Source organism: Labrus mixtus, chromosome 21, assembly GCF_963584025.1.
Source record: "Labrus mixtus chromosome 21, fLabMix1.1, whole genome shotgun sequence".
Classification (NCBI taxonomy): Eukaryota; Metazoa; Chordata; class Actinopteri; order Labriformes; family Labridae; genus Labrus; species Labrus mixtus.
Window position 1 is genome coordinate 7453275 of NC_083632.1, and position 16194 is coordinate 7469468.

Below are 16194 nucleotides of genomic sequence, written 5' to 3' on the forward strand. Positions count from 1 at the left end.
ACAAAAAGAAGAGGCATATTATGTTCTGCAGAACGAGGAGGAGAAGAGGAGAGGAGAGAGTGATCCAATGCATTCTGATTAGAGCAGGCAGCCTCTGCAGCACACATCCTTTCCTCAGGTCTGATCTCCATCCGGCTTGTATGTTCACTGACAGGCTTTATGTGAATTCATTTAGTAACCAGAAAACACACCTGGGTTAAGGCATGGAAAACAAGGCCAACTAACTACAGAGAGTGAGGAAATAAAGAAAACATGAAGGATTCAGCGGGGACAAAGTGAGTGAAAAATAATAAGGCTGCAATGTCCGTAGGCTGCGGTCCAAGGATGGAAACAGCATCAGACTGACAAAGAGTATACTGAAATGTTCCATGATCTTCACTTCTAGCAGAATACACAAATAGGTTGGTAAGAAATCACAAAGAATGCATACAGCACACACTCGAAGGCTCGAGAGGCCCAATGAGAGGCTGTTGGCCTGTGTAATGTCTTGTGCTATAACTGCAGTGTCTCTCGCAGCTGTTCGTTCTCACACACACACTGGAAAGAATACAAATGTTAATGTGAAAACACATGCGTAACGCACACAAAGCTTTCCGTGTAATGCTGTGCATATGGTAGAAACTTAACATAGAGGGAGATTCTGAGTGCTCTGGATTTACAGCTAATCTGTCACAGTGTCAGACCTCTGACCTCTAGAGAAACACGTTTATATAGATATTCAAACCTACTACAGTAAATATGAATTACTCTTGAATATGGTACAACTACTGATCATCATTTCTGCTACATAATCTGGATTCATCCGATAGGTTAAACAACCCATTTATCAATCAATCAATCAATAAAGAAATCTTTCTTTGTATAGCACCAATTCATAACCAATGTAATCTCATTAGACTTTACAATAACAGCAGGTCTAAACCATACATCATTTCCAGAGACCCAACATTAATCAACTATGAGCAGAGCAAAGTAACAGTGGCAAAAAAATATATATATATATATGTATAAGATCAGTTGAACTTTTAACATATACTTCAATATATACTTCATGTATTTCTAACTAGAGCTAGAACAATATAAATCTGGACAACATAGGCCTAATAAAAACCAAATAACTGTGACTCAGAGGTAGTCATTCAGTCGTCTCTCAATCTGAAGGTTGGCAGTTTAATCCCAGATTCAGCAGTCCAAATGTTGAAGTGTCCTTGACAAGACACTAAACCCCAAATTGCTCCAGAGTGGCGTAGCCAGCAGTGTTTGAATGAGTATGAATGGGATTAGTTAATACTAATAGACACTACTGGGCAAAACTACTCATCTGCCATCAGAGTGTGAATGGGTGAATGTGACACGTCGTGTTAATGTGCTTTTGCGCTATACAAGTACAGTCCATTCACTACTTATTGGTGTACGTATGTTGCCATTATATATGGATGTTAATGCTTCTGCAGAACATGTGATGCAGCAAACCATATTTGGGTGGTGGTGGATTATACAGTAGATTCTAAAACCCCTCAGCATGGTCTGTAGCTGAGCAGACAATGCTCAAGAATAGCTTTAATAGTTTATAATAATGTTGAATACAATAAAAGAGCATTATTTGGTTTGAGAGATGAGCACCATTCTACAGTCATATCTTTAAAAAAATCGATGGATAGATCTGTTTTCATTCAAGCTAATATGTCTCTAAATTGGCCCCCATATTGATGATCGGTGAATCCCCCTCTCTCCCTTCTAGATTCTCTGTCGGTATTGGTTTGACAAAAGATTGGTACTGGTTTCGGTGCTTCAATAAAATATAGAAAAACCGTTATATGGCTCAGTTTCCAGTTGTAATGCAGGTTAAAAATGGACGCAGTAAATGATAACAGCATTTCATAAAGCACTTTAAAAGATCCCTGATGTTAGTCATTAAAGTAAGCCTACACGATGATTCCGGGGGAAATCTGTCAAATGGTGCTTTGCAACGGCACACTGGGCCATGATGACTGAGCAACAATTACTCGAAAGACAATCCCTTCAAATCCCGTCATTTCCAGTGGCATTCCATCTTACAGCATTAAGCTACCATTAACTGACAAAGGATTTGCTGCGTTTGGAGTCAGCCTAATGCACTTCACTGCTGTTATCCCTCAACGCTGACCTGTACAGTCAATCACTCGGCTATATATACCCTCACATCACGCCCTGGGAGCATGGGTGCAACCAAGCCTGCTTACATGCTGCAGCCCTGAGACAGGCAGAAAATAAAAAAAATCGAACAATAAACCTGCACTGTCAAATGACCTCACCGACACAATCGAAAGAAAACTACGAGCCTGCTGTCTTCTTTTTTCTTTACTGCATAATCAGTGCTCTTCAGAGACAGATCAAAGGACTTTTCAAAACACTACTAAGCCCCGTGTAATTATGAGAGGAGGCTGACAGGAGAGAGAAGAGGAAAACAAAACAGGAGCAGATAAAGCTGGATTACAGTAGACTTTGGAAGTACCATGACTGGGATGATGCTGCCACACTCATTTGTTCAAGCAGAGATGTTGAGCTGTTATTCTATAGAACTGCATAGAAGGAATGTTTCTATTGATCATGTAGCACAAAGGCAGACTTCAAGATTCATTTCACTGAATCATAGTAAAGCTAAATGCTGGCTGCTAACGTTTTCCAGTCATTTTTTTTTACTTGGAAATTTTGAGCATAAATAAATAAATTGCGAAATATTGCATCTTGGGCTGTGACAAAAAGTTAGCCATTGAAATCTTCAGACAAGACAGAATCACTTTTTTCGTCAGCTACATGACTTCAGGAGGGGCTGGGAGCTGAGCTGCTTCTATTTTATCCGTACGTGAATCATTTTTTTTTTAAAGTCTAGAAATGCTTTATTGTTCTGAGCTGAACTATCATCAGAGGTTAGCACCTCTGAGAAATAAACAGACCTTGATTTAAAAGTTGTATAAACATTATGTGAAGCAGTTTCTTTTTAAAATCAAAGTGCCCTTTGGTGGGGCGTTGTGGGCTGTGAGCCAAGCTGCAGCTAACCTTAGCTCTCTTTGAAACGTGGTGAAAACTGCCTCTGATGTGGCATGAAACTCTAAGAAAACACGTGCTTGAAATGCTTCCTGCCCTGCCAAAAACGGATGCCTAATTTCTAAAAATTGTGCATTTTACGGGTAAAAACATGAGGCTCATGTAGGCTTGTACTTGAGTTTGGTAGGGCACCTTACCTGGAAAGTATTTGTGTTAAACAGCTAAATCTGATTTGACTGAAAAACAATCTTGGTCTATAACTGCATCTTCTCTGCAGGGGACCGTCCTGCAGGGATGTGCTCCCATTCAGCTAGAGTATGAGTGAAGTTGACCACTAGTGTTGAGTGATGAGGCCTGGCTCAGAGATGGAGTTGTAGTTCATCCCAAAGGTGCTAGGTGGTGTTGAACTCAGGGCTGTGTGCAAGCTGGTGAGCATTGGTTCAACCAGGCCTGCTACATGCTGCAGCCCTGAGGCAGACAAAAAAAAATCGAACACTAAACCTAGAAAAAAAAAAAGAAAAAAAAAAGACTAAAATATCGACTTCCTAGATGTGGCACTGCTACAGGACTGAGCTTCTACAAGGTAATACCACAAAGTCAGAAGAGGTAAACTAAAGGTTAGAAAAGGTAACTGCCTATAATAGATGACTAAATAGCTTAATTAACAGCTAGATATACATGTGCATTGATGAGGAGAATATTTAAGTTATGTAAATAAAATAAAGTGATTATGGAGAAGCGCAAACAAACTACCTTTTCAATACTTGAACGAGAAAGGATGTTTATGCAGCTATTGCTAATTGACATGTACAGCACACTCCCAGTGTTTAATCAATTCACTGGTTTTGTGATGCGTGCTATAATCAATTCACTGGTTTTGTGATGCGTGCTATATTAATGAATTTTCCCTTCGGTGGAGCAGAAGTGATAAAACAAAATTAGTCAGGCTCAAAAGTTAGGGTAAACATTCCCCAGGTTGAATCGGGGCCCCCTGAAACTTCCACCTTTGAACATTTCACCTGAAGCGACCAAAGTTCAATTAGGCAACCGCCACTCACAGAACTGCTGACTCATGTGCTGTTTGAATGCATGTAATAGGGACTGGCGTCTAGATTCAAGGTGTGTGCCATTAAATGAGCATTTTTGTTCCATTAAAGAGTAACGAATTGCACTTTTGCAGGAATCTGGGCTGTCCTTGAGTGCTGGAAAGCTTCGTAGAATGGATAATTAGCAGAGGAAATACGCCCAAGAACCAGCTGTGACAGGCTCTCATTATGGACAAAATGTACTTTTGTCCCTTGACAAAACAAAAACAAATAATGACCCATAGCGTCAGTTGTGTTAGCAATTTGAGCTGTGCTGCTAGAATAAGGTCAGATGTGAACATGTCTAATGTTTTTTTTGCCATGTGCACAAAATCCAGTGAGGTCCGTTTTTGATCCGTCCTAATGGGTAGAAAATAGTGGGTCAGTTCACTTCACTAGCTGGCTCCAAAACTCCAAAACAGCCACCCTAAAAAAAAAAAAAAAAAGGGGGCAGTTGTTACAGCCTAGTGTGATGAGTCATGCGGTTTATGCAAGAGGCTAAAGGGGTGGTGTTCCAGCCGGAGGTCAGATTCGAGTGCTGCCACAGTCAACCCGGCTTGAACCCAATGGGTAGCAAATGAGATATGTGGAGCCAGGGACACATGATTGAGCCTGCAGTGCTGCTATGTCAAGAGGGATCTAATTGAAATAAGGATATGATATAAAACCAAGGGGGTGTTTGCATTGTGAAGCCAAACACAGTTGTTGTTTGTGCTGACAAAGGAGATTCATGTCTACGAATGTAATGCTTTGCAACACATTGGCCTCTGGAATTGTTATCAGATCAAAATTTGCACAAATTAAATGTAATGTTGAATTTGCAGCCTAGCTTATAACAGAGAACAAATTATTGACCTAATTTGAAGAAGGAATGTAGGGTAACAGAGACTTGTTCAAAATGTCAACCTTTAAACAAACATGCAGAGGACAGTGACAGTGATGGACTGGGAGAGCACAGCGAGGCTGGTGAATAGATAATAGTCTGGGAATAAAAGGGCACATGGTCAAACAGTCAGAGGAAGGAGGAAAAAAATCTGACTGTCTTCAGCTGAAATGCTTAAAATGCAGCTCAGGCTTGGGTTATTATTGGAAAGGTAAATGGATTAGGTATTGCGATATGCAACCTGTCCCTTTACATTGTGAACATTCCTCTACTTTAACAGCTCAATCAACCTTATGGCACAAATAGACAAATAGATAATTGATGTCAAGTTTCAAGTTTTTGTGAACAGCTTGTCTTTGGTGGATTACTGCTTTTCGTTTCACTATTGCCATGGTGTCTTCCATTCCACTCTTATTTTGTCTCTTAAAGAAGGTTCCCACTTTCTTCACAGGGAGTTAAAAAAGAAAGTTGGCCTGTACTGCTGTGCGTAGGCAATAAAAAAAAAAGGGTTGACTGACAGGATGCTGTAGAAATCTGCTGCATTGCACTGTACTAAAAAGTAATTTGGTGACAAGTAATTACCTGTGTATTTTTTAATCAAACAAACATCTGCCTGAACAGCAGAAAACTGCCCGTCAATGTGTGCATACTGTGCTGCCATTAGACACTCGTTTTCAGTGACACTACTGAGCAGGGTTTGGACACTTTCAGGCGATGACTGTCAATCTGTTGCACTGCAGGGTCTATCTGTTTGTAATGGGATTTTTTTTTAGTTCCAAACAGGACTGCTGTTTTCAAAAAAACTTCCATGCAGGGTTGGTATAAACATGACTGTAGACAGTTCCCACTGCCAATGTGATGTGACAGGCTACTCTGACAATAAGGTTAAATATAAAAAAAACAAAGAAGTCTCTGTTTGTGGAATATGATCAGAGAATAGTATCCAGAAGAATGTCCTAATGTTGGACATCAGGACAGTTTTCATACACATGTTCATGCTTTTTAAAGATTTTACTACACCTTTAGGAGGCAGATCGTCTCCCAGACAAAAAAGACTGATGAATGATTATGCCAAGATGTAAAATTGGCATATTAACAGATGATACAATGTGTCTCATAGGGGTAGGGGTCATAGGGTAATGTTATATCTTATTTGATATGGACACAGTTAGGCCTCTCTCTCCAAACAGAGTCAACAACCAAGCCTTTCATTTCATAAAACAGAGCCAGGGCGATAATATGATATGACAGTGGGTAACAATGACCGTGCTGTAGCTCCAAGGTAGGCAAACAAAGACTTTTAAAAAGGAAATTATTCCCAGTTGGCAGATACCATTCGAGGAAGAAATCAGAGAAGGAAAATTGATCAGTCTGATATGACATCTTGATGAGCATAAGGTGTGATGGTTTATTGTCAGATATATCTGATGTCCTGTTTGTATCTGTTGAGTCTCGCTGCCTGCTGCAGATCAGAGGCCTGTACTACTAAGCAAGATAATCAGCAGAGAATCAATGGAGGTTACTTCAGGGTTTACTCTAGGTTTTAAATAGTATGAAGGTGATTTACTTTAAATCTAGGTAGATCACCATGGTAACTTGGGGTTAGGGTTAGGGTTAGGGCTAACCAACCAGGTGTCTTGATGATGGAGATCTATAAGTTGATTGTGAGCGGGAAGGAAGGAGAGAGCCTGAAACACTTTCCAGTATGGTTTTTCATACAAAATATATGATGAAATGAAACATGAAATATATTATTAAAGCTTGACTGTTATCATCTTGCAACAGAGACTAAGCAAGCACTGAAGCCTTCAACTTTTTGTCCATATGATAACTAAGCATATTTACCACTTCCAATTACAGTATGTGTTCTTATCCATTTTTTTAAAGCCCCATAGCTCTCTGTATACCATCAGTGCGGCAGCTGAAAAGTTACATCTTAAGCTGTCAGACACACCACATATGAGAAACTAATTAGTTTAAGGGAAGAAACGGGGGATATAATATTCAGATCTATTGTGCACCAATGACGATTAAGTGATTATATAAGTCTTAATTTGCAGGGAGTTAAAAAACACAGTCAGCATTTTTTGACACTTGTTCTTCCTGCATTTGTTGCTGCAACTGTGCTGAGTCTGGATTATGTGCTTAACGTCACACGTTTCCAATTTTCTCTTGATTTGCTCAAAGTTTGAAAAATATAACAATGTACTGACGTCAGATATGTTCATGATACGATACGGTTATTTAAAGCTAACAACACCTCCTTTTTTGATTCGACTCATGAAAACTCTGGGTTGATTTATCAAGATGATAACCAGCTTCATGCGACTGTTTAGGTTGATCTTCTTTGTTAAGGTTAGTGAAGCTAGATAACTGAGTATGCTTCATAGTGGAGGTCCCGGATCAAATCTGCTTTGGGATCATAATTATGTTAAAGTTTAGGAAATCAAATATTCAGAACAATAATATCCTCCCTCAGAGCATCAGAGGGAAATTGCAGAGTTGTGATGCTGTATCACCTTTCCAACCTTTAGAAGGTTGGAAAATCTATTCAGAATATCTCTGCTCATCATGTATATATTCTCTCTTCTATGTCTGTTAGAAAACGGAAAATAAACAGAGGCCTTACCCTCATACACCAGTAGAATGCAAATGTGCTCCCAAATAGGCTCAATTTCCCATTCTGACTTCATTATAAACTGTTAGAGAGAAGGTCAGAGGGTGGAGAGTCCTGCTGAACTTAATGAATCATTGAAATAAACTGCAGTCCACAGAAATGGTCGTCAGTATAGCCAATAGCATATAGCCACTGTAAAATAAGGGTGTTTATGTGTGCGAGTGTTTACGATTGAAGTGTCTGATAGGGACTGCAAAGCTCCATTACAAATAGAGACGCAAAAAACTCATCACGAGTTCATGGATATTTGTAAGAGGGGGAGGAAACGGAGGAGGAGTAGCTGGGAGTGTTAGATGCCTTAACCGGCGATGATAAACGAATTCAAATTCTGCTGGAATTGGAGTTATTGGTTTCAAAGGGAAGAAGATTAAATGCATCATGGAAATCTGCTAGGATTATATTCAGGGCATGCTAAAACCCTTCCAGATTTGAGTAAATAAACACAACTGATTGGCAAGTATAAAGAAAAGGACCGAGGAAAGTGGTGTCAAAATGGAACTGAAATGTTCTCGAATGCATACGCATGAGGAAACTTTCGACTCAAACACATCTTTCATGTCAAATATGGAAACTATGTTCAATGTCAAATCCAACCATTCCAATTATCATGCAGTAACTTTAAATGTGTGTATAATATGCAGCTTTAAATTTCATACTTGCTATGCTCTTTGCCATGCATAATGCAAAGAGTTGGATTAAGGCATTTTTTAAATAATATTCATTAAATCACTGCACATGCTCCTTGGAGAACTTTCTTTCTGTCAAATGGGATGTCAATGTGAGGTATGGCGTCTTTCACAAAGCTATTCATTACAGACGATTAAAACTGTTTTGTTTTCTTTTTCCATACCTCACAGGAAACATGGTGAGCAAGGAGGGTGGCAAATGCATGCTCACCAACTCGGAGTCTGACTCGGAAGCAGCGCCCCTACCGTCCACCTCGCTTGCACTGGAGGTGAAGTGCTCCCTGGAAGCCAGTCGACAGGTGAGGAAGAGAAACAAGGCCCTGCAAGTGCGTTTCAAGGATATCTGTGAGGCGCAGAACGAGCAGAGGGAGGCGGAGTTGCAAGCGGCGGGGAGAGGTGGCAAGCCACTCTCGTACAAAGTGGCATACCGAAGGTACATGACTGTCCCCGCCCGCAGATCCATCCCAAATGTTACCAGGAGCACCGGCGTTCAGACGTCGCCTGACTTGAAAAAGCGCTATCAGACCTTTCCGTTCGAGCGCAAGAAAGGCCACACCTTTAAACACGTGGCTGCCGTGGAAACTTATAAAGGTCAGAATAACGGTTTTGTCATGGAGGTGAAGCAGTCCAAGGCTGCAGAGCAGGGTGTAGATGAGGAGGAGGAGGGAGCCTGTGGGGGGAGTGGAGTCCGGAGGACCAGGGCTCTGCTCCATACTAATGAGTGCATTGCCACAGTGGAGCAGCACACTGCACCTGATGGCCTGTGCTCTGACGCTCTGCTGCTCGCTTGCTCTGCAGACACAGACTGCCTTGCAGACACACAGAGAGGAAGAGGAGCCCAGGCGGAGTACCAGCTCTGCAGTGTCCCATCTAAAGCCCGGACAGGATTACAACACACAGAGGCCGACACAGACCGTTTGACCAGGAGGCAGCTGCTAAATCTGGAGGAGGGCTCGTCCCGAACCCTGCCGGACAGGGCCTCCAAGGTTACAGGCCCCATCGCCTGGAACTCGCTCACCCAGGTGGAGTGTCTGGACAGCCCGTCTGTGCGGAGCAAGCGGAAGAAAGCGCTGCAGCTCAACGGGCTGCAGAGTGAAACGCTACCACGCTCCAGCAGAGGCTGTACGACACAGGCACAGTGCCACACGGGACAGTTATCTGCCCGGCCTCTGCGGGTCATTGGCGAGCCTCTGTCACCCTGTAGCGGTGTTGGAGCTGTTGGGGCAACGCCTGACCAACCACAGGAGGTCTGTAAGCAAATAGTGCCTATGAATAAGGACGGGGATGTTAAAGCACAGCTCCAGGCGATGGAAAATCTCATCAGCTCGAGCCAGGAAACCATCAAGGTGCTGTTGGGGGTCATCCAGGAACTGGAGAAGGGCGAGGCCCACAGAGAAGGGTAAGTTTCCTCTCTTTTCGCCTCCGAAGTATACTAGAGATGTAGAGATGTGACTGTATCTCTTTTAATGCACTCCTAATACATTAAATGCCTGCCAATGTGGAGAAACCATCCAAAGAAATGCTTTATTTTCCAAAATCTGAAAACTGCATAGAACTCTTCTCAGTGATCACTACATTTCTTCTTGTCATTAAGGACCAAGACTGAGGTGCTTGCACAACATGATAAACTAGGAATTTAAACTTATTTTACAAGGACAATGACGAATAAATGACATTGATTTCTGTAACCTGAATTGGATTTGTGACCATCTACTTTACTCTGATGTCAAGCATACGTTGGGAGAAAGAGAAATGTAACGTACCGAAAGATCAAATTTCAGAAAAGAACATGTCGTTCACAAGGAAATGTCAGAGAAACAGAACACATTTATGATTCAGCATGAACGAGCAAAGTACTCTTGTGATCTGTCACATTATTTTTTACATCTTAGAGACAAGCTTGTATGTGTGACACCAGTTCAGCACGGCCCTGACTGAACCACCCAGAGTGTGTAAAAAGAGATCACAGTGGCATGTAGCAGGGATAATACCAGCTACCTGATGTTCCCTGTAGTGCTATTACAGCACAATGTCCTTTTGTAATGATTTCCCTCAAGAAATGACAAAGCTGCTGCAGAACTTATTTACAGACAAATGGTCTCGCTCAATTTCGCCCAAGAGGTTCGATGATCCGGCATATGAAAGACTGCCACTATGAATGTGGCCTTTAAACCACATTCAACCCAAGGCTGGAACTGGCAGACATGCCATCATTTGTATTATAGTACTGCAGCCTTTACCAGCCAGTGGTGTCCTTTAGACGATCTCCGTATTGTCTAATGATTAAAAGTACAAAAGCGTTGAAAAAAAAAAAAAAAATCAGAACATCAGTCATATTCTCGACCAAAAGATGCTGCAAGTGAGAGAAGGAGAGCACCCTCTAAATTGCTCTATAAAGTTGTGCAATCTAGACATTTTGCATGAGTTTACTTGAATTCTTTGGTCATTAAAACCAAGGAAATACCCGACTATGTGCCTAGATTTTCCTTGTTCTATGGTTGTGCCTGGCTGCAAAGCAAATTTCTTCTCCAGGACTATATGGCAGAAAAGTTCAAGTCAATGTTAATATTGGGTGTCAGGACTTTTTCCTTGTCTACGCTAAAAAAAAAACCAAGCAGCCGTTTTGGGAGGACATCCAATCAAATCATGGAGGAACACTTTCAAGAACCTTGATTGGAGATGTTCTGAAACCATTTTTCCTTCCTGAAACTGATTAGAATTTCAAGACTATAAAATGGGCCAATACAGAGTTCCCCTTCAATACTAGGTCAAATGATGTTTGTTTTTTTGTTATTGTCACAAGATAATTTAGCTAAAACAAGATTTTTTTTTAGTAATAATTTATGGGATCGGATTGTTGCATTGACTGGCGCACGCACCCAATCATCACCCAATGGTTTATTTTAGTGAGTATCAGAGGCCAATTACAGTACTGGTATTCTAAGCCAAGTCTGCAGTAGACATCTCATAATTAGCCTTATGCAGCTGCATGACATTAATACAGCAGGTCCAAGGACTTTAAAAAACATTATCAACGTCATGCCAACCTAGAGTCCAAAACCTGTGGGAGTAACATGTTTAAGCACACCACTGGTCAGCTTATGTCCAAGGAACAGCCTCCAAAGTGCACAAGAGAAACTCTCGATATCAACCTGACAGATGACAGGATTAAAGTCAACTTCAGCAGGGATTCGGCAAGGAACAGATCTTACAACAGTTGGTGTTTCAAATCTAAAAAGGCAGTTATCTTCCTTTAATCATGCAAAAGGCAGCCTTAATCTCCTTATCGCCTCACTCGTAAATGTGTGTTGCGAGTCGAAAAAGTAAGTGGACATGTGGTGCAGCATAGGGAACCAACTTCACCGTGTCGAGAAACACATCTGGCTTCTCCAATGTGTCTAAACTGGTAGGCGGGAGAGGAAATAAGAGCAGAGAGGAGAGACTCAATTTGTGACTGGAAATTAGTGACTGCTGTTTAATGGTGCCATCTGGTCTAATACAGAGATAAACAATCACATTATGTTGCCTTGTGTTAATTACAAATGCCTACATTGACTTAAAGTCAGTGAGCAGAATAAGCCTCTTGTAATCCATTTGAGCCAAACTCTAATTTTTGTACAAGCAGGGTCCTTTCCCTCCTGTATACTTTTTCCATTTTCAAAGTTGAGCCAAGCAAAAAAATTCTAATGCTGTTTTAGTCACACTACATTAGCGTTGAACTCCCCTTACATAAATGTCACTGGTACGACAAATAGGAGCGCCCACAGGCTATAGGTGAACCATGAGTCCAATTACATTTGATATATAACTGCTTATGGTATACGACGTTCATTTTTCATCGAACGCAACGCAACGCTGTGTGCATTCATCACAAACCATGTGGTGACATGTCACGCTGCTCAGGCACAAATTGAAATTCAATGGCTAATGTGCTGAGACCAATAAAAAAACACAACCCATCCCCACATACCAAACACATGTTGAGAAAAAATAAAAATGGTAGCAAAGCTTTGGAAAGAAGTGGAAAGTTCCACTGGTCTCTTTTGTGACAAAATGAAGTACCACAATTCAAATCAGCCAAGGTCTTAAAGTTATTTCAGCTTGAAAATGTACATAGTAATGAAGCTTAAAATTGTCACTTTTATTCCTTCACCTGATCCCCTGATCTGTATGACCTCAGGAGGATGACAGGAAGAGTGTGGGATGGGAAATGAAAAAGCGAATATGAAAAAGTTTCTTATAGTGGAAGGAACAGAATATGCCCAACTTTTTAGTGGAGTGTATGACATCCTCAGTGAGTGTTGGAAACACTGAATCTTCCTTTTTTAAAGTTTAAAAACAAGGAGTATAGCTCGAAGCTGTTGCAAATTCCGAACCAACCCTGACACCATGGTTGCTGAATCAATCAAAAAATTGGACAAGAACCAACCATGTTGCAGTAATTTTACCAACTTATTTAGAATTTAAGGCTCATTGTGGATTTTTATAACCAAACTGCTGTACTGTATTTATAGCTGACCTCTGTACCTTTGCCCCATTTATGAGAAATCTAGATATTGTATAGTTCATCTTTTTTCGTAATGATGATTCAATAAGGACGATTTATAGAAAGTCAACAAATATACAAATATAATGAAAAAGGGTAGGAATTCCAAAGTCCTGAACACCCTTGACAAAAAAAAAAACTTTTTGCACCTCAGATTGAGATTATTGAAAGGAAAACAGTTATACTGGAAGCATGTGACAGATAGTGAGAGTGACAAGGAAGGGTGAGGTTCTCCATTAGTAACTGTATTAAAATCCTCCAGATTGATCAAGCAGATCTTAAAAACTACTGACTTTTGCACATTGCCTCACCTAATGTCCTGACAACCAGTGCATTCAAGCGAGCACACACTCATATCCCATATAAAATGCTGCCCTGCTTAGGGCTACACCACATAGTTAAAAGTATAATGCAGTTTTTGGAGTACGTATGTTTGATAGAAGTATCTAGCATCACAAAGCACTCCAAATAAATACTGCAGTATCATCAGCAAATATTGGCATGCTAGACACAATTAATTACACTCACAGGGACTTGTTGATAGTGTGTCATGTAGCACTGCGTATGTGTGCATTTCTTTTCTTGGACTTCCCACCACTCTGTGAACTTCACCTAGTTGCAAATAGGGAGTAGGGAGTTTAAATATACCGTTAATGGCATTTTTGACTTTGATCTCACCAAGGAGCCTGCAGATGGATGAGTGCTCTCTTATTTTCTCTTATCAATCCAAGTTGAGGAAGAGCTATGGGAGGGGGAGAGAGATTGACTGCTTATTGATCGGACCATCAGGGTCCAAAGTTATGACGGCCTTGAACTCCCCCTCTCCACAGCACCTTTACCTCCTCTTCAACGGAGAGCTCCGTAATTAAAACTAATCCGAGCTGCAATCTTCAATTTTACTTCCTCACAGATCCTCTTTGAGAAGCTCCTCATTACCTCATTCTGCGACAGCCTTAAATAACTGTATTGACATCAACACCTGTAGCAGTCCTGTCAGACCACATGACATGGTGGGGAGCAGATAAGTGGAAATTTATGATAGTAGTTTAATTTTTTATTGCTACTGTTATACTGTATTGGCAGCGTGACAAGAGGCCCTAAGAGAGTTTTGAGCAATGTGTCTTTGCTACTTCTAAGATAAGACATGGGAAATTAATGTATATTATAAATGAATTCTATGAATGTGAAAGCACATATGCACAGAAGTCAGGATTTTTCCAAGCTGTGCTCATTTTAGAAATCAGAGTTACAAAAAGCACTTTCTCTATACTTCTTTAAGTAGCAAACTGCTTCTTAAATATCCCCTTCACTTGAGGTAAATGGAAGTGTATTAGTGGTGCTCAAAAGATGGAAACTTACATTTGATAGCATCATCTCCCTTGATAAACCATGCCCCCATTACTTTGGATTATCTAAAGATTCAGATTTTAAAACCTGCATTGGAGAGGAAAAAACTATCTGAATACTTCAAGGATTTTTCAGATATATAGGTATGACTCTATTTAACCACTCAATTGAGAAGGGGAGGAGTTGATGTAGGACAAAAAACCGTGAATATCCGCTACAGATAACTTGACATTTGTACTGAAATTAAATGACTGCTCTACCTTCAGCACTGCAGTTCACAACCATTAAACCCAACCAGCAGAGGATTCCCAGTAGTCCATTTAATTGTGGAGTGAGTCCACAGTATGTTCATTAAAATATGTCATAAATTACATGGAGACAGTTACTGTCAATCAATATTCAAATGTCCCCATGCTCATCCAATAAGAAAGCCATTGAGCCTTTGAAGCATGTAATCAGATGGTCCAATCCAAGGCCATCACCTGTTCTTCAGCTGCCCTGTGGGAATAAAGGATCTGTAATGCCGATATTTGACCTCAGCGGCATAGAATGATTTAAAGACATGCAGGATTCAATACGATAGTATATTGATGGTTTAGAATTTGGTGAATCAAAATGGCAATGAAATAAAGATTGTCAAATGCATAAAGCCGAAGCACCGCAGTCCTAAATAAAACTGTCAAATTTTATCTGCTTAGAAAAAGCCATTTATTTTTCAGATGATTCTCAGCCCTTTTCAGGTAATAATGCTTTATACAACAAAAAAAACCCTGGCCCTTGCTTTTCAACAGGATAGATTAATCAATTGTGGGTTTTCTCTAGTGAGTAAAAAAGGCTTGATATTGGAAATAATATCAAAGGATGGAGGATGATACATCGAGTTCTAGGAAATAGTTTGAAGCATTGAATTCCTCAACGTTTTATCATTTCACGAGAATTTTTTTAATATATTGTTGGGTAATGAAACAATCCTGCCACAAGCCTTTGTTAAAGACAGACCCACCTTTCAATGCAGCCCTGAAACTCATTCGGAGAACTATGTTGCTCGTATGTGACCTCTAATCATTCAACCACCGCTAATGGCCCCGACACCGTGCTCTCTCTGCCCCGGCTGCCGGACACAGGCCACTCAGGAGGGCGGCGTGACTCCTCATCATCCTCATTTACTCATACACCTGCTAACGAGGGATGAAAAACTAGAGGAGAAAAGAGGGGGGTGCGAGGCGAGCAGCTTAACGAGTCCTGTAATTACTCATTCACAACTCTTATCTTCCCCACAGACTCACCTATCGAACCGGACAGGACACAGCCAACTGCGACACGTGCCGGAACAGCGCATGCATTATTTACAGGTCAGTGGCCATTCCTCTGCAAAGACACGCTGATCTAAATGTGCCTGGTCCTTTTTTTTCCTTGAGGGGGAAGTCGGCAGGAATGAGGGAAAAAAAAGGACTGCAGAGAGGCACGGGGATGCAAGACTAATGTGGACGCTGTTAATGAGGACATGGGGACATGTGACATTTACAGACCATGTTCTTTTCTCTGAATGTACACATGTTTCACACCCTTCATTCACGAAAGGTTGTGTAGCAGATGTAGCGTTAGCTTTTTGGACAAAAAGGCTCAACTTGAAAAGGGGAGAGCGCTGTAGAATGAGTGAGCGAGGTGACACTAAAAGTGAAAATAGTTCATCACTGTGTGCTGTTACCAAGCCAACTGAACGATACGACACGATACACTTTACTGTCCCCTTGGGGAAATTTGTCTCGGACTTAAAGGGCTGCACACAATCAGATCAATCAAATTCAGCTCAATTTATTTGACAGCCAGGAAAGACATGAGTCCAAATTCATCAGAAAGCTTTCTTTGTGTGAATGCAAACACTTCATGTTAATGTGTTGTTTTTATATTAAATGATTCTGAAACAATTAGTCAATAAGACC

At 40.9% G+C, this 16194-nt stretch overlaps 2 protein-coding genes across 3 annotated transcripts in view; one reads left to right on the top strand and one right to left on the bottom strand.

The window, feature by feature from the left end:
• Positions 1 to 16194, bottom strand: part of dock1 (dedicator of cytokinesis 1) — a 201838-nt gene that overhangs the window by 83873 nt on the left and 101771 nt on the right. The gene's annotated exons all lie outside the window — the stretch shown is intronic.
• Positions 1 to 16194, top strand: part of LOC132955694 (inhibitory synaptic factor 2A) — a 29773-nt gene that overhangs the window by 5058 nt on the left and 8521 nt on the right. Inside the window, exons 2-3 of the mRNA XM_061028647.1 lie at positions 8530 to 9757; positions 15532 to 15603. Of these exons, the coding sequence (XP_060884630.1) occupies positions 8535 to 9757; positions 15532 to 15603 (1295 nt within the window). The 5' untranslated portion in view covers positions 8530 to 8534. The remainder of the gene's footprint in view (positions 1 to 8529; positions 9758 to 15531; positions 15604 to 16194) is intronic.